Consider the following 16,032-nt stretch of genomic DNA (forward strand, 5'->3'; position numbering starts at 1 on the left):
ATCAACAAACGAATATCGTGGGGGGGAAAATTGATTTATTTTCACTTTATTTGAGCGACGTGCTCTATAAATCAAGTTCCAGGATGTCAACGTAAAGCACTGTTTGGCCTCACAAATCATCTCACAGTAATTGGTGTTCACATATTTTTTTTGTCCACCCTTTCGCGATATACCCGATTGTAATGTGGGTAGACCTGACCATCTTTCAATATAACCCCCACTACATACGCATTTTCATATTTAATTATTGACCCCGATGTATATGAACGCTTTTCACATTGTGCAAATGGATTCATACTGACAACAATCGCTGCCTGAATACACAAAGACAAAATATGACATTTAATAATACCTGCGATGAGCTTCCAAACTACTGATCCACAAACAGGCCCTTGTCTGAAATTTACGTTCAAAAAGAATAACACACATTTAATAGTGAAACCGTGAGACAAAACACCCAACTGTAACATACATGATTTGACACAGGTTACGCCATCTATATCACATACTAATTGTTTTCACTATGACAATATTCTGTCAACCTTAAATATATCTTCCCGCTTTCTTTCAGCCTTTCTTCCACACAGACAGCACCGCGTGAAGCACTTCGGTCTTGGAGTCATCAGACAGACTGATGTGAGTGTTTTGTACAAGTAAGCCGTCAAAGAGGCACACGGGTGGGCCAAACTTGGAGTCTCTGGAGCTCCGCAAGAAGCTGTGCTGCCAGAGCACCGGTTTCCGGGATTTGGACCTACAGCAGCGTTGTAACATGAGATAGAATTTCTTCAGCACGGCCTTCCTCAGCAGGATGTAGACCCAGGGGTCCAGGATCTGGTTCCAGGTGGCTATGCGCACCAGAAACAGCAGTGTATCAGATGCTGGATTATAATCGCCTTTGGAGGCCAGGATGACGCAGGTCTGTACAAAGTCATACATAAAAGAAATAATAAATAAGTCAATACAATAGGAAAAATGAAATAATAGTGGATAAATAGTAGTAGAGTATTTTTTTCATTCATTCTCAAATGAAACCGCAATGAATCCATCCTAATGCAACATTATTAACATTCTGATGATGTTATAGTTGTGTATGATTAGAAAGTAAATATTCTAGCATTATTTTCAGAATTAAAAAACACATGATTTTCTTGTTGATATTTGAGTGGAGAAATATAAAATTTCTACTTAAAAAGTATTCTGCACTCATTCCCATAACATTTCATTGATATTTTCCTCTATTTACGCATACAATAATTTTCATGAAATTCGTTTGCAATGGTGTTAAAGTGTGTTCATTTATTTTATTTATGACAGTTGAAAATGGAATGGCTCACATTGATTCATGAACATTTTTAAGATACTCAACAATCAAAGGTTAACAGGAGGGTTAACATTCTCCTAACATACACACATCGTAGAATCATTTCCAGGTGTCTTAATAATGTGTGTGACATGTTTTTACCCAAAAATCAAGAATTATAGCACACTATCCTAGTGCCCTGATGAAATCAGCTTTTTGTGTGTGTGTGTGGTGGGGTCAAGGGGGGGGGGGGGTTCTGTCTCATGCAATGAGGCCAGTGCCTGCCCCTGACTCTGAAGCCTATTAAGGTACATGGAGCGAGGAGGGCGGTGGGGGGGGGGGGGGGGGGGGATCTATTTGGTGGTGTGCCGTGATTGTTGTTTGTCCTAAGGCAAAATATATATGCAATGAAAAACACTTGCCTCGGGTCATTCTGCTTACCAGTAAAGGCCCCCAGCAAACACAGGAAACCAGCATGATGGCCATCAGCTGGCAGATCATTTCAACGTGGTACGATGTTCCTCTGCTGTGATGCTTGCGCTGCATCGTGCACAGCAGCAAGGAGCAGCTGGTCACCGTGTTGCAAACGATGGAAAAGAGTAGAGCCAGCAAGCCCAACAGAGCGAAGAGCATAGGCAGGAACACATCCAGCCAGTCGTCGGGCTCATCCAAATTGTAAAAACACCAGCTCCTGGAGTTTTGCACCCTGTAGGATTTGCTCAACGCCACCGGCAGCGCAGCTACCAGAGCAGCCAGGAACCAGATAAGAGACAGCAGCTTATTCATGTGACGGAAGGCTAACCCGGTCGAGTGATAAAAGGGCTTGGTGACCCCGATGCAGCGCTCTATCGCCATGGCGCTGCCCAGGAACAGCGGACTCAGACCGAAGAAGACCAAAGTTGCGCCAAAGAGGTTGCACACTCTACCGTGGGGATCGAACGTCTCCCAATGCTTGTGCAAGCTGTAGACGTAAATGACCACGGAGCCATTGACCAGGTGGCCCAGCAGGTCCGTGACCACTAGGCTGGTGGCAAAAACTGAAAAGGGAGCCTTGGATTTCAGTGCCGTGCGTTTGGAGGATTTGAACAGAATGAAGAAGGCTAGGCTGTTAGAGAGGATACCGACAGTCATGGAGATGACCGAGGTGGCCACCGACAGATTTTTCTCGATGCAGGTGATGTTGGTGGGCGTGGCCTCTTTCCAGCTAGTCAGATCAGTGCTCTCACTGGCCGACATTGTGGGGGGTGAAATCTGGAAGAGAGATTTTTATTTTCTCGCATTTTGCCAGGTCTATTTGGCACAAATGTAGGAACCATCAATACTATGCGAAAATGTAAAATAACAGCATGCGACGGTGCCACATATGGCAAATGGAGTAGTAAACCACCATAGCTGATTTACAATCAAACACCGAAATGTAATCTAGGATTTAACTCAATAGATTTCCCAAATGGTTACAATTGCCATTTTGTGATTGCAGCCATTTGCGTACCTCCCATTTTCAGGGGCTCCAAAAGTGCTTTGACTTTTCGGACTAAAAAGGTTAATAGGCCAAGTGCAAAATATCGATAATCCCAGACAAATGCCACAGGTAAGCAAATGTTTATTTGGAAGCTCTTAAGGAGATTTTGGACGGAGTTGAGGGGGAAAGGAATGAATGAATCGGTGAAGTCGATACCATGAGAAAATCACAGAGAGAACTTAAGCGATGATGGCAAGAAGAAAGCAACCCTTTAAAACAGGAGTCAAGGATATTCTAGAAAAAACAAGAGTGCAAAACATGGAGAATGAGTCCAAAGCATAACACACGAGGCAAAACGGAAGTAAATCTTAGACCTACACCGTGAGATGAGGAAGACTCTTGACATTGAAAGGCATATTTTGGGCTTTTTGGATGTTGGAAAAAAGATTAAAATCATGTGAAAGCTTTGTTACCTGAGCCTTGTTGCCTCAAGTCATGAAGTTTCTCCTGCTTTTGCTGCGGTTGTCAGTAAGTCAACTTCAACATCCCGTCGATCATGAGGCAGAGAAGTGCTGTCTTCTGTCTTCTGACTCCAGCTGTTGCTGCTGCTGCTGCTGCTGTCCATCAGACATGCGCGTCCTCCCACGGCAACGGCTCCGCTAGCCAATATAATGGAGCATGACACACACAAGCGCTCAAACGCTTATAAGTGTGTGTGTGAGCGGTCACCCAAAATGCTCTTTTAACCATTGATAAAACCCGCTGACTCACAAACCGGTCAGGCAACTCGGGGTGTACCGCTGTACTTGTTGAGTTTCAATTTAGACATGTCGCACGTGTAGCGCAGAACGATACAACATAGAGATACAAGGATGTGATACTTTTGTTATGTCATCTCACGTTTCTTCGCTAGAAATAGAAAATACTTGCAATGTGTTGCATAACACATTATGACAACAGTGAAACAATTGTTTTAAAAAAACAACAGCTACCTTTATTGAGGCAGGACATGTGATCACATGACATTGTGCGGATTTACAGTTAAATCCAAAGTAACCATGATAAAAACGTGAATTATGATTTTAAATACCTTCATTTAGTTTTGTTAATCTAGCATCTGTGTTCCAAGTCAGGATAAATGGGGAGGTTTGGCGTCATAAGTCATACTAAAATTCCTAAAAGAACCCCTGGCAACATAGCCTAAGGTGAAACATGACAAAGCTCATGGCTCAGATGGCTTTCTAAGTAAAGCATAGAAAGCACCCTGTCAGGTGGGCATTGATTCTGCGCGTTAGAGCACCTTATGAGAAGTTGATCACGGGTAAAGCAGTTAGTTTCCAAGTAAAATCTGGAATCCATCATGGGTCCGGTCTTAGCCCACTACTTTTCATCATTGTCTTTGGTATTCCGACCGTAGCTGTAAGAGAGAGAGCCGTCTTGATGTGTTTTCTCTGCGGACCACATACTAATTCATTGTTGATTCCAATGCTCGGTAGATTATGCTAAAAGTTAAACAGGTTTCTTCGGAATGGTGCCAAACATTGTGCTTTCTCAAAATTGCCCGCTAACGTCAATGAAGTGAACATCAGATCATTTTTTAAATACGTGCAGTCGTACCTCAAACTAAAATTTCTTGTGTTATTTCCAGTCCGGCAAACACCCATTCCACATAGAGAGGGAATCACTTAAAATGTGGCCAGGGTAAACTCTAGATTATTTTGAACTCAATTTGAGCTCATGACGTGACCTGATCAATACTGTGCTTTGGTTGCTAATTTTGTTCCCCCGCAGCCTGATATTCACTAACATACGGCTTGGGTGAGCAGACACCGATTGAATTAGCAGAAATAACTTCCACCCACCTGTGTCTACAATTAAAGTGAATTATTACGTCACAAGCGCCCTACGTTTACACATTTGATCTTCCTCTCCAAAGATTCACCCCCTTTCCTGTAAGGGATCGCTGGAACCGTAAAGTTGAAAACGCCGGGAATAAGGAATGCAAGAGGATGCAACGTAAAAGTACACCGTGGAATGTCATAGTGCACCGAGAGCTCAGGCATGACAGTTGGCAGAGTTGAGAACAGCACATTGACAGCATTGCTTTGTGTCACCAACGGCGGGAGATTTGCACACTTCCACCCCCTCAAGTCAAAAATGCGGAAACCTTTTTGGCTGCACTGTACCTAAAAAAAAATTTGCAGGTAATTATTATTTTATTTTATTTTTTAAATTCCCCCACGTTCGTCAGCCAGTTTGGCGACTTCCTCATCCACACTTCGATGGAATGACGTTTATGAAGGTGACAAAGTTATTATTCAAAGCAGGAATACTTGTTCTTGTGTTACAGGATGTCTAGTGTTAAAAAAGACAAGGATGTGAAGTGCGAACACATCGTGGGAACACATGCGCTGGATTTTCCATCTTCCATTTCTATTACTGTTCCTGTTTTTGGTCCTGAGCCCAATTCGGTAAATTATCATGCCAAGTCCAAATAGATCAACCATCTGTAACCTTTGTGGTCGAGGTCCACATTTAATTTTTAAATAGAATAGATTAACCAGGTGAGGCTAATAAAAATATCTATGTAGAATAAGCAAAAAGTAATAATTCTTCAACAAAGTGCTAATCGACCATAAGCATTATGCCAATTGCCTTACTTGACTCACATTTGCGGTGGATAGTTTGCATTGTATTCACAACCAAGTATTTAATGCTGGGGGGGGGGGGGGGGGGTAAGAATTGTTTGCAGTCATTCATGTAATGACATTTATTTTTACGTTTGAAATCTAGAATGTGTTCTCAGACAAGTGCCTCCTTCCAGGTACAAGTGTTGATTTATAAAGAAATATGATAGCAGGACAACTATAGTACAGTAACCCCCCCCACCTACATGTTTGCTATTTAATATTCACAAATACACTCTGGAATTTATCTCCTGTTATTTGCTGAAAAATTCATCTAAATGTGTTTTTTTTTTCCTGATACTTTTTCTGAAATCTCCAAAAATAACCACAAGATGGTGCCACAACACTATATAAATCGGAAAGTAGCAATTGCTGTGAAGGAAATATATGGAAATGATGCCGATCAAGTGAGAGACAAGCATTGCATGTTGGGAAGAGCTAGTTTTAACCTGGGTTGTGAGTTAAAGTTACGGAGAATTTCGGTCATTTTCCAGTGCACCCCCCCCAAAATGAAATAATCTGGAATCCACAGATTTTCAGGCCTAATGTGGTAAAATAATTTTGAAATTATTTCAAAGTGATGTTGAATCATTGTTTGTGGTATATTTACAGTTACAGTTTCAACTCTTAACCCTTTTAGTGACAGAGGTTACTACAGTGGACAGTTTATCATGTTATCAGGTTACAGGGTGCATGAAAGGGTTAATATAAGCATTCATGAATATTTTTTTAGCGGGAAGTGTCAATTTTTTACAGGAGAATAAGTAAACTGCACACAGGAAGACTGCAGCCAAGATTTCAAACTTCAAATCTCAGAAATTTGAGGTGGATGTACTGACCACCTTGCTTTATCCTAATCGTAAATATAAATAGCACCTCAAATTGTTTGCAGTCTCCCCACAATTTGCTAAAGTGGCAATTTTCAGCCTACATGGTATTGCTGTTCTATTCCGTTTGGAACCACTTTATTTTTCCATCAAATGGCAATTTTGAGGTGAAAATGGTTTCAGAAATGACACACAAATAAAAGAAAAGATCTGACAACTAAAATTGTGGTTAACGGAATTATTATTATTTTTAACCCTCAAGATCACTTTACAACTGTCAGGCCATACTAACAGTTTTAACAAATGCACAAGTGTATTTTTTTCTCAAATTTACTCTTTAATTACTCCATCAGTGGAAGTCACTGACATATAGGTAGACAAAACAAAGTTACGTAATTTGTTAAACTGTCTTTTTTTTTAACTCTCTCACGGTGCCACAGCAATCACTGTTTTAACTCTCCTTTTTTTTTTTGGTCCTATCTTTTTCTTTCTTGAGATGCCTAACAACCCCAAATCACTTGCCAAATCCTCTCCAGGGTTTGACATCACGCCTTCCAAATGTTCTGTCCCAGCCGGAAACATGAGCCAGACGGTCCACATGCACATGACTAAAAATCACATCCTTTTGTTGGATTGCCTTAATAGTCAAGACCAGGCCCGGGAAGGTTGGGTTGTGTTCGACCGGAGTAATAGGAAATAAGCCATAATGTTGGATTCACTGTACTGTCCTGCACCTAATCACAAAAAGCACACTCCAACATCAAAGTCACAGGCATCAAATGTACTCTTCCTCTGTTCGTACTCGTCGTCATCATTTTCTCCCCATCGTACAAGTCCCAAGTGGCCCTAAATGGTCCCCAGACCCAGGCAGCCATTTTAAAAATTATTAATGGAGCCACAAGGAGGGGAAAATGTTCTTCATCGCCAAGTGTACTTCGCGGCGGTTTTATGTATTTGTTTGTTAGGGATCTGTTAATCACAAAGACAGCAATTCACTTTTTCGTGTGTCGAATATGTCCTCAGCTACTGTATTTGCTAAGTAATCGGCGTATTACCATTTTTTGCGTTTGCTCTTTCTGAAATACCTTAAGACGCCGCAAGAGGGAGCAAAGCCCCGATTCATAAGAAACTAATGTATACTGACTCTCGTTGTTGTGATACTTATTGCCAGCAGGTGTCAGTACAAACATATGATCCTGCTATTTTAATTAAGATTAAGATATCCTTTATTTGTCCCACACTGGGGAAATTTACAGTCTACAGCAGCAAGATTGTGGGTAGAAAGAATACAATTCAATTAAGTGCAATAGAAATACAAAATGGATAAGTCGCAGTGCTATAATGCCTTGGTCCAGTAGAGGCTGAACAAATGATGACAGCAGTGATAAATTATTCATGGGTATTTGTATTTTTGACATGCAAGTTTAATATGAGTATAATTTATATTCTTTATGATCTCTCTGGTGCTGTGGACGCTTTCTGCAGACCATGGCTTGTTCTGCATGATGCTCAACCATTTGAACTTTGTTTGGAGTCACTTTAAAGGCGCTGACTCCCGTTTAACGTGAGTTTGAATGTGATTGATTTATTCTGAAACCAGCCACATCTCCAGTTATAAGAAAGTGTGTAGACTTGTGCAACCATATTATCTCAGTTGTTTATACCTTTTTCCTCGCTTACAAAGATTTTTTAAACCATGTTTTACAGGTTATAAGTCACATTAATGGTGGAAGGTTTTTGAAATGATTTATTTAGGTCTCATTTAAAAATATATATATACTGTATATCTCCAGCTTGAACCGTGGCATGGCAGACTTTGTGTATGCGCTCTGTAGGCCTATAAAAGAATGCGACATGGTTGTGTTCAAGGTCAGCGAAAATAATGAGGTTGCCCGGAGCAACCTTGTCAGAGAACTGCTTGGGCAGACTCATTTGAAGCCAGCTTGACTTGTGAAGTGTTTTTTCGGAAATAAGTCAAGCTGTGTGTAGTTACACCTGACAGGCCCAGTCATCTGTATGCGGGGCACACAGGCCAATTTTGCATGGCTCCTTTGCAATGCTTGCTCCGTCTTAGTTTGAAGCACTGTAGATCATTAAGATTCCGCACTCGGTGCTGGCTCCTGTGGTCCAATTCGTAAGACATCCTCATAACACATGGGAACAAGCAGTTGTCAAAAGTGCTTTGTTTTTATGCAGAAAAATGCGTATGTGAGAATCTATAGCAGTCCTCTGGAGATTGAGATGCAGACCTGCATGGTAATTCCCCTTCTGACAACTATGGCAGCTCCAGAAGCAATACCGAGGCAGCTGCATTGATGTACAGTGGTGCCTTGAGATTCACCTCATTCAATCTGTACCATTCGGCCACATACTTGATACAAATGTTTAAAGTTTACTGTCAAACTCAACGTCCAACACTATCTAGGGTGCAGTGCTGTAGCCCTTCAAATAATGGATTGGACACAAATCGCACAGCTATACATGTAGATAGACAAACAATGTAAGAAGACCCACAACCACTTTTTTATCCTCACAGTCAAATATTTTTCAATGTCTGCAAAGAAAAAATATGTCAAACTCAACGTCCAACACTATCTAGGGTGCGGTGCTATAGCCCTTCAAATAATGGATTGGACACAAATCGCACAGCTATACATGTAGATAGACAAACAATGTAAGAATACCCACAACCACTTTTTTATCCTCACAGTCAAATATTTTTCAATGTCTGCAAAGAAAAAATAATATTAGTGCAGTACTGGTGAGTGGAGAAGTCAGACGTCTCAATGAAAGAGTATATACATTTGTCTGGCCAAGGCAGGCGCATCAGAAAAAACGGCACACTGGGCATTCAACTGATACTGTGTGAAAAAAGCAACATTTTATTTATGTCATTACTTAATGTTTTAATAAAGTGCACTGTTATAAAGTGCTAGTTTTCCTCCATTAAAATACACATTACAACATTTTTTGTTGTTTTTTTTTTAAATTGAAGACTGGAACTAATTAATGGCTTTCCTGTTCATTTCAGTGGTAAAAGATGATTTAACATATGAAAGTTTTGTATGAGTGTCATCTTACACATGAAATGCGTATTTTAAGACCGCAAGATGGTGCCAAGGGCCTAACTAACTGCAAAGTAGTAATTGGTGTCGAGGAAGTATGTTGAGGCCAGAGACAAATGTGTTTGAATGTTGGGGAGGAGCTAAATTTAGTCTCGGTTGTAAGCAGAAGTTACATGGGCTTTTCGTCCCCGATGTATTTACATTTTTAGGACATGGTAGTTTTTTTAAAGTTGTTATTTGGTAGGGAGGGGTACAATGTCCGGCTGAGCTTTCGCGTTGTAACTTGGAAAATGGCGACTTATTCTCCATGAGCGCATTTAAAGAGAAAGCCGAGCCCCCTCACGACAGTAAAAACATCAATTGTATTTTCACTTGTAGATTGAGACGCTATTTTACACGAAGTGAGCAATTTCGAAGTCTCACGTGGATAGATGACTGATTTCTTGTCGGAAAACGGAAAACAACATGATATCGAGTCCGCTGATGTTATCTGTTTATTCTCAAAGAATTCAGGATCCAGTCCGAATGGCGCTGGAGATATTTGCTGCCGCTGCTGGCTTCCAGTCCGGCTGGTAAAAATGGATGTCGAGGCTGCGAGCCCAGTTTGCAAAGGCCATCTTCTCTGTGATGAAACGGTGGTGACTCCCTCGCCGGCTTCTCTCGTGGGACAGGTACATGGCGCACTCGGAGGGGCCAGAAGGCTCGTAGTAGTGATATGGCACTGACGGGTTGGAGGCGGATCTACATTATATGCCAGAGTCAAATAAAATTAGTTGGCTTGGGTAAAGGAATTCAATCAAACAAGCACGAATGTAGCGTGACTTAATATTTCCCCAATGAAATGAATTGAAATGGCATTCATTTGGCAAAGAATTAAACAATTTGTACATTTATGATTCGATGGTGGTGTACATGCTTTGGCCACCAGGGGCCGGTATAATATGTGCTGACACATAACACGTCGATTTAATTTTGAAACGCAGTAAAAGAATGTCGCAACCAAGCTGCAGTAATAGTGGGTCTTTTTTCACAGGGGATAAAGAATCTATGCCTGTGTATGCTGTCTGCATATTTTAGTTGAATTGATGGGTTAACGCCAGCTTGTACTTGTACGACAGAAAGTTTACGGCGTTACCTTCAAGATTACCTGGACAGTTAATGACCGGGTTTTTTCAGTGTTATTATCATTCGGACAAATTAGTATTCTACATTTAATGTTGCCTCTTGGCTTAGTCATCGAAGATTTGCAAACTTGTTGCCGCCGCCGGTTCAGGACGTTATTAAAGATGAACAAGAAACAGGGAGCGGCATAAAAAAATAACCTGAGTGTGGCTGTTACTCAACAAACCATCTGCTCCTCTTCATGCACTATTTGTGCATGAGGTGGCAGAGTCAAACGTGGAGTTGTAAGTTCGTTAAATGGAAGGTACTGTATATGGTTTGAATGCAAAATGGCTGCAGCGGTAGACCTAACAAGCTCATTTAAAAATAAATCTCTGAATGTACCTGCACTGGTCAGGTGGCACCATGCCATACACGTTGATCCTGTCACACAGTTCCCGGGCCATGGCCATCGTGAACCAGCCTGTGCTCAGCCAGGAGTTGGAACTTTTCCTGGGCATGCGAGAAATGTTAGTTGTATATCTCCCATTAGGCACCGCGACATTTTCACATGAAGCATTTACCTGTCGACACCGGTTTCATTTTTGAAAAGTTCATCAAAGGCCATCATTTTAAGTCGAGAAATGATATAAACGTGGAGGCCGGGCAGCTGCTGGTTCAACATCTTCAGATGGTTGTAAACGTGGCCTCTGCCGTCGCGTTTCATGCAGCTGCTCGGCCCCCAGAAGACAAACACCGTGCCCTGGCTGGCGTTGAGCAGCTCTCGTTGCCTGCGGAGCACCCGCTGCAGGCTGGAATGCGCGACCACGCGTAGGCTGGTGCGCCGGCCCACGTCTCGCTCATAGCCCACGCTTGGGGCGTCGTTCATACGGATGACGCACTTGGAGCCGTCGATTTCTGGGCCTCTTTCTCCGCCGGTCAGCTGGCCCGAGCTGGTGACGAGGGCGCACGTCCTGCAGTGCATCCTTAGAGCCTACCGAACAATTACAATGACTAACATACACTGGATATAAAGTCAGCACCCCGTTCAAAAGCCAAGTTTTTCTGATCACGGCTGGACCGGCACATAACAATCGGCACTGACATTTTGACTTGAACTCTGTAAATGAAATGCTGATGTGCCTGCAATGCCCTCGGTAACAGAAGTCCTTGTTTATCATTCCATCCGCAGTCAGGGATAAACAATGACTTCTCAGCCATGTTGTTTGCATGTTACGGTGTGAAAATAATGGATGGAATTGACAATGACCGCAAGAATCAAACGTTCATTTCGAAAGACTGAATTTGTATTCAGAATCAACTTCTGAGCACATAATTCTGCTACTGATGTTGATTAGCTCTGTTTATTGTCTACACAGTATTGTAAATGGATTAATGGGCTGCCGCTTCGAAATTATGGGCTAGTATCATGGCGGAAAATAATTAAATTGCACTACATTGGCCCCAAAAGTTGTTATGCCCACCAGGCATTTTCCGTGTATGCCAGATGGTTAGTCCAGGTCAGTTTGTGATGTCAACAAAATGAAACCAAGCTCAATCCACAGTTATAGCAGGTACGCCATTTACAATTGTTTATTCTGACCTCCATTCGCTGGGGAAAAAAAAGACTTGTACAGTTTAGACGCATGTATGGTGGAAAAAGTTTTGACATGAATTATCTTGGTCTCATTTTTTTTTTGTATTAACAGAGGAGGAATGCGTCTTTCTCCCTGGAATTCTTCCCCGCTTTATGGGAGGATTACATCGGCAGTCAGAGCTTTAGGCTTCACACATCGTGCTCTCAGGTGAGAAGGTCTATTTACACTCGGAGCACCGCAGGCTGTGCTGCTTGCATGGCTTGGTTGTAAAAAACGTGCAACTCTGGACCGAGGCTGTGCAAACTCATGTACTCGGGGATTACATTTGATTTTTTTTTTAAAAAAGAACACATCGGCCAAGTAATTCCAGAGATGAGATTTTAAAAATCCATCTCTATTCCGGTGGTGCTCTGTGAACTAGATCAAAGCAAATTTTGCAATCGACAGACAGCAAGCAGCAGTGCAACGCTCGCGCCTGATTATGCTTCGCGCGGTGCGGCGCGAGCGTGCACGACTGCCCTCCGCGCGGCAGCAGTCGACCTCAGATGCCCCTGACGAAAAAACAGATGGCGGCAAAGGTCTGCTGCGGTGTGTTCACAAGTCGCAGCGGCCCGATGACGGACCGCATCGGAGGGTCCTCGTCACGGAAGGAGCGGTGAGGAAACGGAACGTCACGATGGATTAGGAAGAACATATTTCACTTGGTTTTGCAATGATGGGTCACTGCGCTTGATCACTCGGCAATAATCCCTCAAGAAAAAAAATCTATATCCCGCTTAAATTTATTTTATTTTTTTTGGTCGCTAAATCATTTATGAGGCAGACATGAATTATGAATGGAGAAAGTATAAACTACGGAGAGTTTCCACCGATTCCACAGTGTGCTGAGCGTTGGAGTTCAGCAGCACGAGGATTGAAATGTTTTGTTCCTTTGCGGGCCGTTCCTCTGGAAGTTAACATGCGACCTCGGGTGTAAGGCCATAAAGCCACAGAAATGATTAGTAGTTCTTTGAAATTACGGCGGGGCCTTCATTTATAAAAGACCCACCTGAATGATGGTAGAATACAGATGTACAGTGACGCCTTAAGATACAAATTTAATTTGTGCCATGACCACCCTTGTATCTCAAAACAATCATTTCTCAAATCGTCTTTCCCCATTGGAATAAATAGAAACGAGTTAATTCTACGTCCCCCTCCTAAAAAAAAGTGTCTTTTTAAAAATGTGTTTTTCATAAGTTGAAATGATTTCAAACCACGTTGGAGGGGCAAAACCACGAAAACATTTTGAGATGACCCCGCTGACGATAAACAGCGAATAATAACAAAAACGTTTCATTTATTGTTTGTTGTTTCATGTATTGTTGTGTTTTTTGTTCTTGTAAAGTGTCCTTGGGTGTCTTGAAAGGCGCTTATAAATAAAATGTATTATTATTATTATTATTATTTACCTTGCAGTCCTCGACAGCCGTGTAGCCCCCGAGTGTTGCCACCAAAGCCGTCTGTGATCTTTTTCTCACGGCAGGTGCAGGACCTTCTTTTTGTCGGGAGGATGAAGCTGAAGATGGCGGCGAGAACGCCGACGATGATCTGCCACCGCGTGCTCTCCTGTTGTACGCCACCATCAAACTGGTCACCATGGTGACGACAATGATGCTACCAACACCTTGGCACTGGAACGGAGAGACAAAACATGTCATCGCACAACACAACCAAGACTGAGGTTAGTCAAACACGAGGCGAGCAACAGCTGTCTAGTGCATAAAAAAAAATGGATATATAAAAAAATTGTAACGACTGACTGATTTATTATTATTTTTTTAATCGGACAAGTAAAAAAAAAATAGCACGGCATTAATGCACCCATGTTGGTTCATGATCTACGAACAGTGTAATATATAATGCTAACTCACAAGCTGGAGCTCGCTCGAGAGCATTTCTGAATTCTAAAGCACACCCCCCGCCCCCACCACGACCTCCCAAAGGGAAAAAAAAAGCAGCACGACCCACATATTTTCCCCCTACAGGTCTCATTTATAAATTACCAAGCGGATCCTCATTTTCCTCTCCCCTCGTTTGGAGCCCTCATCCTTTCTCGGCTGAAGCTCGCACGTAGCGTCGGGTCTCTTCGGCACGCATGAGTGGGACCTCAGCACAGGGCTTGAAGAGAAGTGACTCTCCTATGATGTGCGCCCCCCCCCCCCCCCCCCCGCCTCCCATCCGCCTCCTTTTCGTCATGCAAGCTTACGTACCCACTACTCTCCTCCCCATGATCCTAAACACCTCCATTACTGTATTACTTTAAGTCCTAGTGCAGTGTTTCCAAAGCTTTATTCAGCCAAGGTATCTATTTTACATCAACAAAAATAAAATCTCGCAGTAAATCATGAAGCAAAAATGTTATATTAAAAAAATGACAGTATATGTACTGACAAAAAGATGATCTTATCTCTATTTAGTCCTGAATTTACATGGAAATCTGTCCCCGCGTGTCTAGTTTCGTGCCATGTGCAAGTCTCGTGTAAGGCGCCGTCGAAATCCGCGCAGAGGCAGGTTAGACCTTGTTTTGGTATTTTTCCAGACACGGGCACTGCATCGTGGATTTTACTCTCAGCTGCTTTAAATTTCTCACGGAAGAGGTGTTATAATTCTTGGCATAGCCAGAGGTGTCAAATCCAGATCCTGATAGTAAAAACCTTGCCGGAGTTTCGCGTTAGCCCCAGGTGCTTCTACATAACTGGCAGGTGAATGTGCTCTGGAGTTGAAACACTTGTGGCAAAGCCAAACTGCGGAAGGGTTTTTAATTTCTGGACCTGATCAGGACTCAGAAGATTTTATGCGCCTTTTTGTTTTTTCAAGTGGAAAGCATCTAAACTAACAGGTAGTGTATTTCATTGCATTGTATTCCGCGACGGCCTGCCGTGAAGCGAAATGAAGGTTTGAATCATAATTTGAGCGAACCCAATGAAAGACCGTCAGCATGCATACCGTGAAACAAACGCAGATTTTGGCCAATGGCAGGAAACGTGTGGATTCTTAATTGACAGCATTCACACAATGGCTGACAGCCCATTTCCGCAGAAATGAAACCCCCCCCCAAATAAATACAACGGCATTGTTGGCTTATCGTTTGGTTTTGACTGCAACAGTCAAAAGCTTCACAGGAGTTAATTAAGATGGCGCAGGGATGGATTTGGAGATTACAAATCTGTATTCTCAGCTCGCAAGGTTAACAGCCGATAGCGCTTCGCCGGTTCTTGAAGATAATTGACAAGAACAGAAAGCGGTGGCTAACATATTCTTCTCGTTCGTCACGGCAACCTGCGAAGGCTGCGGCTTCTCGCGTGAGAAAGTCTTGCTGGAAATTGTAATCTATTCGTGAGAAGCTGTGTGGGGAAAAAAATTTGGGTCTGAGCCTATTAGCATATTTTCCCAAATTATTTACTAGTAATTTGCAAAAGTTGAATTGATGCAACTGTACACTTCTTATTTGGGAAAACTGTTTTTTTGCTTCCTTGTTTTCTGAAAATTGCTTTTAAAAAATGCCATTACATGGATGATATTTCTTCACACTCCAAATATCATTAAAGAGACATTAACCACAGTGTGACCAAAAAAAAAACTAAAAAAACTAAACTAAAATAAACATATTCACCTTTTGGAAGACACCTAATGGGAATTTAAGAAGCTCGTTGCAATGAGCACCACTTTCCGCTTCTATGATTATCATCATCTTTTAGCCTTTTTTTTTCTTTTCAAAATATGTTGCAATTAATTTGTTTTCCTACTCATTTATCTAATTGCATGTATGCTATGCGATCCGATAAAACAAGAACATTGGCGACTGTCTATAAGCTCGTAGCTTTCACCATGTGTGAGACATCTAATGGAAGGAACTAAAATGGATCATGGGAAAAGTCGTCCGCTGCATCAGGGGAACGATGGAAGCGGGTCCATCTGCTTCTTCCATCTATTTATGGCATCAAAGCCCA

General features: G+C 42.1%; 2 protein-coding genes across 3 annotated transcripts; both read right to left on the reverse strand.

Annotated features, from left to right (window-relative positions):
* Positions 1–35: 35 nt before the first annotated feature.
* On the reverse strand, positions 36–3,502 carry ptgfr (prostaglandin F receptor (FP)). Its single transcript, XM_052074106.1, has 3 exons — positions 3,236–3,502; positions 1,742–2,551; positions 36–918 (listed from the first exon to the last, which is right to left on the reverse strand). The coding sequence occupies exons 2-3, from the start codon at positions 2,534–2,536 to the stop codon at positions 568–570; spliced, it is 1,146 nt and encodes a 381-aa protein (XP_051930066.1). The 5' UTR covers positions 2,537–2,551; positions 3,236–3,502; the 3' UTR covers positions 36–567.
* Positions 3,503–9,135: 5,633 nt separating this feature from the next.
* LOC127606090 (alpha-N-acetylgalactosaminide alpha-2,6-sialyltransferase 5-like) lies at positions 9,136–14,235 on the reverse strand. 2 transcript variants are annotated; one of them, XM_052074107.1, is made up of 5 exons: positions 14,086–14,235; positions 13,492–13,713; positions 11,027–11,436; positions 10,848–10,955; positions 9,136–10,062 (listed from the first exon to the last, which is right to left on the reverse strand). In XM_052074107.1, exons 1-5 carry the CDS (start codon positions 14,098–14,100, stop codon positions 9,828–9,830), a joined length of 990 nt encoding a protein of 329 aa, XP_051930067.1. In that variant the 5' UTR covers positions 14,101–14,235; the 3' UTR covers positions 9,136–9,827. The 2 variants fall into 2 exon arrangements, with proteins under 2 accessions (XP_051930067.1, XP_051930068.1); XM_052074108.1 differs by having other exon boundaries at positions 9,136–10,082.
* Between the last annotated feature and the right edge of the window lie 1,797 nt (positions 14,236–16,032).

Source organism: Hippocampus zosterae, chromosome 8 (assembly GCF_025434085.1).
Source record: "Hippocampus zosterae strain Florida chromosome 8, ASM2543408v3, whole genome shotgun sequence".
NCBI classification, from domain to species: Eukaryota; Metazoa; Chordata; class Actinopteri; order Syngnathiformes; family Syngnathidae; genus Hippocampus; species Hippocampus zosterae.